General features: G+C 45.0%; 1 protein-coding gene across 1 annotated transcript; it reads right to left on the bottom strand.

Moving 5' to 3' along the window:
• Positions 1–306: 306 nt before the first annotated feature.
• LOC119744286 lies at positions 307–10,253 on the bottom strand. The gene is made up of 3 exons (XM_038220156.1): positions 10,000–10,253; positions 2,188–4,466; positions 307–1,105 (listed from the first exon to the last, which is right to left on the bottom strand). Exons 1-3 carry the CDS (start codon positions 10,091–10,093, stop codon positions 731–733), a joined length of 2,748 nt encoding a protein of 915 aa, XP_038076084.1. The 5' UTR covers positions 10,094–10,253; the 3' UTR covers positions 307–730.
• Positions 10,254–11,224: the final 971 nt, after the last annotated feature.

Here is an 11,224-nt window from a genome sequence, read left to right on the forward strand (position 1 = left end):
GCAAACAAATTCGCATACGTGTGCGCACATATTCGCGAATTGTTTCACGACATTGCATACGTGTGCGCACACATTCGCGATAAATTTCGCGACATTGCATACGTATGCGCACACGTTCGCGATAAATTTTGCGACATCGCATACGTATGCGCACACGTTCGCGATAAATTTCGCGACATCGCATACGTATGCGCAGACGTTCGCGATAAATTTTGCGACATCGCATACGTATGCGCACACGTTTGCGATATGAGATGTCCCTTCAGGGCCACCATACTAAGACCATAACACAATATCACATATACATTTTAGAGAACAGTTGCAAAATCGTTTATAATCAAGTGCAGTGAATCCCTAATAATTAAGTCAAATAAGACATAACTTTATGTACACGAAATGTTTGAATTAAAAATAGCTGGGCCCTTATCTGGGGTAACAGTCACATACTTTTGATTTTTCAAGATTTTACAAGACAAGAACATATGACTTTTGGGATGAAAGCATGGCAACATTATGTGCACACTAAAAGTTACTGACACGAGATCTCCGTCAGAGACGCGAAAAAATGAAGACAATGTTAAGTCTTATTACATGCATGTTTAGGACCCCCCCCAAAAAAAAAAACACGAAAAAAAAGCCGCGGAGAATGCACGGGTGAGATTTATCGGGGGCTTTAAAGTGACTGTTGGTGATTGCGAGTTCATGAAGTTTTTTTTTATGACTCCTTAATTCAAAGTTGAGTGTCGATGCTCGAGAGGTTCGCCTTCCCTGTATAGGGAAGGTCCCCTTCCTCGAGCTCACTGCCTCCCGTGATTGTGGAAGATGTGCCACGCCCAGAGACAACTTCCATGGAGCTACTGTTCGCGGCAGACTGTTGTTGGACTTCATTCGTGTGTCGACCAAACAGGCACCGGCAGTGGCAGCCACAAAACATCAGCCATTGCTGCCGCCAGAGCGCCCTCACGTTGTCCTTCAGGAGGAACGTCAGACCGATGAGGGCGCCATGCAGGGAGTTGACGACGACGGCGAGGTACCAGACGATGGCGACGTCGATCAAGTTGGCAGTAAGGAAGAGGGACCAAGTCGCTCCAGTCAACACCACCAGCTGTATAAGGATGTTTAGAATATACCGAGAAATGAGTATTAAAATTTGACCTGTGCAAACAGACCGGTTGCATTAGACTTGCCTTTATAGGGGTACAAAGGCCAAAAATCCGTCCGCCGAGCTCATGAACAAAAGTTGTATACTCAAATTATTCTTTATTAGAGATAAAGAGTTCTGAGAGCTATGAAATGGGGGGAATCGAAGGCATATTGCACTGTACCGCTGGCCTGGTCTTGGGGCTTTCAATTCTGAGCATTTTGGATGCAATTGGGTCCGAAAGTGCCAGCGCTATGTAGCCATTTTGTGGAGGGATCCTTTTTTTCAAAATGGCTACTTTTCCAGTTTTGGAAGCATCATTGGTTTTAGGGTGGGTCTTCTTTGGGTGTGAATTTCTCCACAACGTCAACGGTCAACCTTTTCTGTGCAGCCTGAATACCTGTGAGAGTTCTGAGTATTTTAAAAAGAATTTTGAATTATGGGGATTTAAAACTGAATTTGTTTTACACTGGGGTGCAACTATAGTCCATCTCTCGCATTTAATCTGTTGTGAGTGTTGCCATAATGACTCGATCATTAACAATTCATGTTTACATTAAATCCGTTATTACACAGTTATCTTTGGTAGATGCTTTCATGCAGACAACTTCGTGCACACTGATTTATTTTATTTTATTTCTTTCTGGTAATGAAACCAAGGATTCCTCAAAAGTACCCTAAGCACTGTAGCTCGAAAGCCTAAAAAAAAAAACATGTAGAGAGAAGACAATGAAAACAAATTGAAGTTTTTAGAGGTGGGAGGAAAAGCCCAGAAGAATATTCTGAGGAAAACCCACGGAATCAGGTAGGGACTGAAAACCCAATCCACATATTGGCCCGGGCGGGATTCGAACCCGGGTCACTGAGCGGTGGAAGGCGAGGAAAGTACCGCTACGCCAATCTGACTCCTCCGTGCCAACAATAAGGTACGAATCAAAGAAAAAAAGAGGTCGTCCCAATTCGTTGCACTTTTGGTGACAAAACTGGACAATGTTCAATATTTTTTATCGCTTTAAAAAGTCGCGATCTAGTTTTAGGTTTCTTACCTTAGCGCAGAGTAGAATATCGGTTTTGCCATTCGTTGCCATTCTTGCAGCAGTCATCCTTCTTCGATTTGAAATCACTGCGTAGATCATGGCCACGAGAAATAAGCAGTTGACGAAAAGAAGAACAAACAACGGGACGCCGAACACCAACAACGCATGGATACTGTCAACGATCCAGCACTGACTGCCACCATACTCGAACCCAAAAGACGAGTGATTTCTACCCAACTTCGACACCAAGAAACACACTGCCACAAAGATGGCGGGCAAGCCCCAGGCCAAAACACAGACCTTCACGACTTTGTGCCCACCCCTGCCCTCCTGTATGGAAGGAGGCCTCATTGACCGCATGCGGATAGCTAAATTACCTGCCAAAATGCTCATCCAAGTGAATATAGCCAGCCAGGAAAAGTGCAGCACTAACGCCCGTGCCACGCACAACCAGGGAGCTGATGTCGTGTCAACCACCAGAGACACATGTGCCAGGATTAAGGCAGCAATAAGATTTAGGACAAGTTTACCGGGTACGTTTCGTAAAACTGAGAATCTCATGTAGGTTATGAACGTAAGGACCAACACAACAATCGAGCACACACTGCCGGCAAAACTTACGTCCGAGAGGGTTGTGAGCCAGGCTGGATATGTAACGGTGTGTGTCCCAAGGAGAAAGTTGCACATCCGCAGGGTGCCATCGGGTAACTGCCAGACATCACCTGCATCGAAGGAGTTCCCTGAAGCCTTATGAACAAAAACGACTTCTGCGCCAACGCCCGAGATAAGAAATTCACTTCGGTCGAAAGCTAGCACGGGGCAGTCGTTCCCAATAAAAGGGTCGCATAAAATCAAGTACTCGTTCCTCGACCGAGTTTCATGTGTGATCTCATACTTCGTGTTGTGCACGAATTCGGTCTCCTCGTACATAAAGCCGCTAATATTGACATGGAAAACACCATCAGCGTATGCAATCTCGTTCACGTCCACATTGTGTTGGGTGAACCCCTCACAGACTAACCCCCTGGATGCATTCATGGCAGGTCGCGATGCAACTAGAAGCAGAGATGTTGTTGCATTGCAGGGGAAGGCCAGGTTTCTGGAGAAGAGCTGGTCTAAGGCGCCTTGAATTCGTGCTGCTACGGACAAATCTACATAGACACTGGCCTGGCCGTACACGTTACCTTTTAAGTCGTGGATCGAAATATTGTCAAGACCAATTAGTGAGGATAAAAGTTGTTGCCAACAGTCACCTGATGGTGCTTGGGTGATGATCTGATCGTAAGATTCAACACACTGACCCATCTGTAACATTCGACCGACTGGGCAAGTCAGGTTTCTGCACACGCCAATAAACGGATCGTATTGCTGCTGGAGACTACATTTGCCAATCATCTCTGTTTCCACGTTGGCAAAAAAAACACGCTTTTCCGTGCTAACCGAATGTGTAGTGAAATCAAACAGAAGCTGGACTGATACAAACGGATTAATATGGCGTACGCCCTCGAAGTTACACTGGAGGGCATCAGGACCTGTCCTCTGTAAAGACGCTCCATTACAATATGCACAGTAGACATTCTTGTAGGCTGTGGTCACATCATGAGTGACGTCAAAGTGGAACTGAAGGGACGTATAGTTGCCACAAAGTGCGATCTGGGATTCTGTGACATTGGTGGTTTCCGGGCAGCTGTCGATGAAATTTTGAAAACAGCGATGTGGGTTAGTTAGCATGGATGTCGGGGGAGTTGCCTCAATGCCCTCGCAGGCATCAAACTTGGGCTTGCCAACGCGTAGGACGGGGTCGGTCTCACCTTCCGCAAGTTCACAGTCCCACAGTCTGAGACGCCAGGGTACCGGATCAGTGACGTGGTGACAGATAGCGCAGTAGACATTCTTGAAGACAATTTCATCTGGCCCATTTACTAGAAGAGTGAGGAATCTCTGAGAGCGGGCCAATGTCTCATTCTCGCAGTTTTGTCTGATGTCGTCCATTGGCCAATCCAATGGGCACCGTCCAACGGCCGGATAGCGGATCGCATTGTCTGGGTCGTAAGGGGAAACGCACACCATATGAGGCGAGAAATCATAGCGGTTTGCCCATGGATCTGAGCCGTTGGCGCAGTGGTCCGAGTAGTCAATGCAGCAGTCACCATACACGACACAATTGGTGTCGCAGTAACAGTTCACCCTCGACGCCGTTATAAAGTCGGTGGAATAATCATTGCCACAATTCGGTGCGCAGTGCCTCATTTCAAATTGACAGTTATCTTCGATGGATATCGAGGCCGCTGTGGAATTAAAAAGAAGAGATGGGGTTTAGTGGAAACTGAATACAAATCACGCTGACATGAACATCGGTTGTATATTGCCAGCCAGGCCCGGATTAAGTGTTTCGTAGGCCCAAGGCACCAGTGTTCCGTAGGCCCTACCGCCCTAGGCACCGTCCCGGGCACCAAATTCATGTTAATGCTATTAAAGTACAAAGCACTGTACAAATCAAGCCAGGCCAAACTGGTATAGGTCCTAGCTCTAAAAGCATGTTGACACCAAGGGCGTCAACTTCTCAAAAGTGCGTGTGTGTGCGTGTACAAACACTGCCTTGTGGGGTACCGGAACAATGGGAGGTACCCCACAAGGAACGCCCACCGACTTGCGGGGTACCGTTTTGGTACCCCACAAGTTTTTCATGAAGTAGATATATGGATTTTACTCAAAAACTAGGAATTTCCAAGGTGGGTTGATCTGTCACAAATGGAAGAGTTTTAGAAAAGGGATATTAAGTCCGAATTTCAGCCCAGGAAATTAACTATGGTTAAAATAAGAGCATGTTGACATAAGTGTGCGACGTTGCAAAATTTTAGTACACGAGAACAAAGGAAGTACCCCACTTCTACGCCTATGTATTAAGCGTGTGCGTGTGTGGGGGTGGTACATACATGTGTTTCTTGATCAGAACTAATGCGAGTGCGAAACCTAAACGGCTTGTTTGACTACTGGCAAGGTTTTAGCAAAAGATCATCATTTAAACATCATTTTCGAGTTTGGAGTCATTCCAACCACAATCTACAATATTAATGATTCGCGTTTATGAGATCCGAAACGAAATAAAAAACAACTTTTTTAAAGGGAATGTACATCATTGGCTTTTGCTGTAATTTTCAGAAATGAACTATTTGAGGGGTTAGTATAATAGATCAAATATTGTTACACTGACATTTTTGAAGTTTTGTGTTCGAAAAGGTTGGAAAAACCAAGAAAAACAAAAATGTTCAAGTAGTCTGGTTCCCTGACTCCACAAAAGATAAAATGGATCAATTTATGGAAAATTGTAAGGCAAGGGAACCAGTCTAGCCGGCCTGTACCCGGTCATGAACATGTAACCAATAGCAAACAAAATTTGGACTGAAAAAATGGTAAATTTGGAGCAGTAGTTGAAAAATACTTAGGTTTTTCCAACGCTGGTCGGCCGACCACCGTTGGAAATGTATACAAAAATACCATTTTCTTGAAAATGACTTCACACCAGGTGCCATAATTTTACAAAATGCTTGAGACTGTCATTTACCAACATCCTAGTAAGGTATTTCGTAAAAACTTGGAAGTTTTATTTTTCGATGTTTGCAAATGTTGTATATTCCCTTTAAAGGGATTATCGTGCAAAAGAATCGCAAGTGTCGGCAAGGCTCCTTTTATACTCGGTTATGCTCCTAACTTGTCTGAATTTCTTGAAGTCATATTAAACTGCTTTTTTTTAACAAGGGGCTGTGTGTTTGATACTTTGTGTCTGCTGATACACGGTGCAGGGGAATGCACTCAAAGCACCTCATCAATTCCAAATCGTTCACACAAAACAAACTGAAGCTTGATAGCTAGCTAATTAAATAAATAAGGCTATACTTCGGTAAAATGATTTAACGTATCCCGCATGTTGCATAATTTACTTTAAGACCAATCCACATTTTGAATATCATTCAGTGGCGTATCCAGCGGGGGCAAGGGGGCACTTTGGCCCCCCCCCCCGGCGGATTTTTTTTGACAATTTTGTTTTTGTCGGCAATGATTTAAATAAATGTTTATAGAGTTCTTCTGACAGCAATCCCACCAAAGAAAACCCACTCAACAACCAGTACAATGCGCCGTGGAAATGTCCATATAATATGTAGTATGCATAATAATGGTCAGTTTTGAAGAGCGCCCCCATATGGAAGATGTGTACCCCCCCCCCCCCGCTTTTGAAGTGTCCGGAGAAAAAACATGCCTACATTTCGGTGCGGATGTGCGGTTACCCCCCCCCCCCCCCCCCGACATCAAAAGCTGGATACGCTGCTTATCATTGCCATACTTCACACAACAGCTACTGTGTGTATCAAGGGTGCAGACCAGTAAATCGGTCCGAAATTGCCTGCGCCGGCCAAATCACGATTTGCATGCCCTCAAAATCTTCGGTATTTGGGCATGCTGTGGGCCATGAACTTGAGGGTTTGTAAAAAATATGGGTGGAAGCCGTGCACAGGACTGGGAGCTTGCAGTTCTGTGTAATTTGGATGTAATTTGGACCCTAAAAGCGCTCTATTTTGCAATGGAGTGTAGGCATCGTTTTTCAAAATGGCGATGGGCTTCAGGACTATTTTCAGGGGTGATCATCTTCAGATGGAAATTTCTACTAAAAGTCATCAGTTGACCCCCCGAAAATTGAAAAGAAAATGAAAGATGATGAAATAAGCTTTAATTTGATGTGCGTCTCGAACACCTTGGAGAGTTGTGAGTATTTTTCCCGAATTTTTGAAGTGGGAGCATTTACCATTGGGGTCTATGGAAGTTTATTTACTGGTCTGCTACCTGTAGTTTCAAAATGGCGCCTTCCATCGTTTGTTGTCAAATGTTTGCGGAGTTTTTTTTTTCAGGGGGGCGGAACCTTGGGGGGGGGCAGCGTTTCAAAAGGGGTCACCAATGGCGGTTCCGCAACAAATGCGCCCAAAATCTGAATAGGGCCGATGGACCGTCGTCCGATCACAGCAATTCGAGCGAACAAGGGGGGGGGGGGGGTAATTTGGGGTCAGAAGGAGCAAAAACTCAATTAACGCCCGTTGGGGGCGCCCTACAGTAAGGTAGCCGCAAACAGAGGGCATGTTTTCAGGCCAGAAATCGCAGTCAGAGATTTTTTTTCTTGCAATTTTTTGATGAAATATGAGTCATCCATCCTTCCTCGTGCCGTACAAGTGGTTTGGGGGAATTTTTCAAAACCTCGCTTCTCTGTAGTTTCAAAATGGCGCCTTCCATCGTTTGTTGTCAAATGTTTGCGGAGTTTTTTTTTCAGGGGGGCGGAACCTTGGGGGGGGGGGGCAGCGTTTCAAAAGGGGTCACCAATGGCGGTTCCGCAACAAATGCGCCCAAAATCTGAATAGGGCCGATGGACCGTCGTCCGATCACAGCAATTCGAGCGAACAAGGGGGGGGGGGGGGGTAATTTGGGGTCAGAAGGAGCAAAAACTCAATTAACGCCCGTTGGGGGCGCCCTACAGTAAGGTAGCCGCAAACAGAGGGCATGTTTTCAGGCCAGAAATCGCAGTCAGAGATTTTTTTTCTTGCAATTTTTTGATGAAATATGAGTCATCCATCCTTCCTCGTGCCGTACAAGTGGTTTGGGGGAATTTTTCAAAACCTCGCTTCTCTGTAGTTTCAAAATGGCGCCTTCCATCGTTTGTTGTCAAATGTTTGCGGAGTTTTTTTTTCAGGGGGGCGGAACCTTGGGGGGGGGGGCAGCGTTTCAAAAGGGGTCACCAATGGCGGTTCCGCAACAAATGCGCCCAAAATCTGAATAGGGCCGATGGACCGTCGTCCGATCACAGCAATTCGAGCGAACAAGGGGGGGGGGGGGGTAATTTGGGGTCAGAAGGAGCAAAAACTCAATTAACGCCCGTTGGGGGCGCCCTACAGTAAGGTAGCCGCAAACAGAGGGCATGTTTTCAGGCCAGAAATCGCAGTCAGAGATTTTTTTTCTTGCAATTTTTTGATGAAATATGAGTCATCCATCCTTCCTCGTGCCGTACAAGTGGTTTGGGGGAATTTTTCAAAACCTCGCTTCTCTATAGGGTGCAGACCAGTAAATCGGTCCGAAATTGCCTGCGCCGGCCAAATCACGATTTGCATGCCCTCAAAATCTTCGGTATTTGGGCATGCTGTGGGCCATGAACTTGAGGGTTTGTAAAAAATATGGGTGGAAGCCGTGCACAGGACTGGGAGCTTGCAGTTCTGTGTAATTTGGATGTAATTTGGACCCTAAAAGCGCTCTATTTTGCAATGGAGTGTAGGCATCGTTTTTCAAAATGGCGATGGGCTTCAGGACTATTTTCAGGGGTGATCATCTTCAGATGGAAATTTCTACTAAAAGTCATCAGTTGACCCCCCGAAAATTGAAAAGAAAATGAAAGATGATGAAATAAGCTTTAATTTGATGTGCGTCTCGAACACCTTGGAGAGTTGTGAGTATTTTTCCCGAATTTTTGAAGTGGGAGCATTTACCATTGGGGTCTATGGAAGTTTATTTACTGGTCTGCTACCATCACTTTTTCTTTACCTTCTACTTCGTCAATTCTCCCTGTTTCCCCACCGCAGTGCCCACACCCATCATTGTATCCATGACGTCTATTTTAGTCTCCTCAACTTACAATCTATCTCAGTCCCACACTACCAATTTCTATTGTGGATTAGCTGGTCTTGTGACTAATACATGTATTGCGGAAGAATTTAATATGCCCGACTGAAGGGGAAAGGAAGGGGAAAGAAGAAAAAAGTGGAGAATGTAAATAATAAACACCGCTGCTCAAAACCCCAGGAAGCTAAAATCCGGTTCTGCAACCCATGTCAAAAGACTGTACATGCTGTCATGTCGGCACGAGCTGCCACGCGAGGTAGCTTCATAAACGGCGGTTGGCAGCTACAGCTGTGCAAAACACAAGCACGACTCAAAATCATGGATCAAGCTAAAGAGGGCAAATCTCGAAAGAGAGTCAAGCTACAGTTTTGATGCGATGTTTGTGATTTAATTATATCAACTTTGATGACCTACCGCAATCTTCCTAAACATGAGCGCATATCATTCAAAAAGTCGAGAGAAAGTGGCCAGGAAATGCCTCAGATTGCACCACGGAGCATTTAGAATTCAAATTTCCCGGGGCCCTACAACGGGCCCCGGACAGGACGCCTTGAGGGCTTCGCGCTCCTCGCTCACGTATAAAAAGAACCACTTTAGGATTTAAAGAATCCCCCAGTCTGGGATCAGGGAACGGGCTTGAACAAGGTATGCGCGCACGTACTAAGCATGTACACGCAGTTTTGCGACGAGTGTTCAAACCTTTTCAATATGATAGGGCCAAATTTTGACGATTTAACTTTTGAAGTTGAACTTATCACCCTGAAAAAAATTAATCAATGGATGTATTTTTTCCAGGGTGATAAGTTCAACTTCAAAAGTAAAAGTAATCAACATTATTATTAATTAACCATTTCTATATTTGTGGAGGAAATTAGAAATAGAGTTAAACAAAAGGGATTTTGGGCGGCAACTATTAATGATACTCATTTTGCGTGACGGTTCTTCGGCAAATTTCATGATGGCACCCCCCCCCCCCCATTCAAAATGGTCTAGCGACGCCCGTGCAAAAGGTCCACCAAGTCTGATTTCTATTTCAAATCTAAATTCCATTTAAAAAGCTCACTGTACTTTTTCAACCATTTATTCGGGCACGGACCAGAAAAAACTTGTTCTCCGATAGACTTCGTGGAATGTGAATTACATGTAAGAAACAGCAGAACACCTTACCTGGTTGAACGAAACAGCACAGGTGGTGAACCACAGCGGACATTAACAATAATCGCAACACGGCAATCGTAGAACCTGGCCGATATCGAGCCATCGTGGTCTAAACTTAAGACGTCTTCAGCAGAGCTGTATGTCAGCCAGCAACCGGCATTCAACTCACTTCAATGAGTTCTGCCGCGTCCTGAAGAAGCGGGACTTTTGTAGACCAGACTAGTACTAGTCGGCTCTGCTAGCAGACCAATCCAATAAAAGTCTGGAACATATGCTGTGTGGTTTTGGAGCTAGAGGAGCACGTGTTGTCGCCTCCGTACGCTTGCAGTAGGCGGGGCCTTAATATAAAATGGTCTATTGAAAAACCTGTTCATGAAAATGAATCTACCGCAATTAAGTGCTGCTATCGTCACCTGTCTCCGACACTAATGCCGTTTCCTTTGTCTCTTGGTGAAGGACTTGAAGAATGGAAGGTGATTAGAGTGAATAAAAGATTGGAAGATGGAAAACAAATCTCCGGGTTTTCTCTGAGAAGGCTCATTATTAGCTAGCTTAGAAGGTGTCAGGGGAAATGGTGAGCAATCTTAGTCTACAGACCGTATTCCTAATGAATGGCATTAATACACACTTATCTTGTCAACTATAACATTTGGAAGTCTCTCCTTTATAAAAAAGAAAAGAAAAGAATTGCCGTTATAAAGGACTACTGTTATCAGTGGCGTAAATCCGGGGGGTGGGGGGGGGGGGGGGGGGGGAGGTGGTATATACCCCCCTTTTGACCAGAGGTGGGCAATCATTTTGAATCATCTCCCACCACTTTTTCATGATGAGAAACCCAAAAAAAAATATGCGAATTTCGAGGTATTTTTTTCTGACTTTACAATAACCAAAATGTATTCAATACTGAAAAAAGAGAAAAAAGTACCAAATCTTAAAATGCGCCGTTTTGATATAAGCGCGAGTATACAGAATGATGTAGGCCTACGTCTTTATAATGAAAAGCGCCCCCTAGTGTAATGTGGTGTCCAGCCCCCCCCCCCCCCCGCGCTTTTCAAATTTCCACGGCCGGGCAAGTTTTTTTTTATCTTAGTCATCCCCATTCAGGGGCGGATCCAGGAATTTTCGCAGGGGGGGGGGGTTCATTAGCCAAAAAATCTGAAAATGTCCACAGGTTTTTTTCTGCGGACACTTGGCCACCGTAAAATCAAAAACTGGGGGGTGGGGGTGGGGGGAG

The sequence above is a fragment of the Patiria miniata genome, unplaced genomic scaffold (genome assembly GCF_015706575.1).
Source record: "Patiria miniata isolate m_02_andy unplaced genomic scaffold, ASM1570657v1 HiC_scaffold_7, whole genome shotgun sequence".
NCBI classification, from domain to species: Eukaryota; Metazoa; Echinodermata; class Asteroidea; order Valvatida; family Asterinidae; genus Patiria; species Patiria miniata.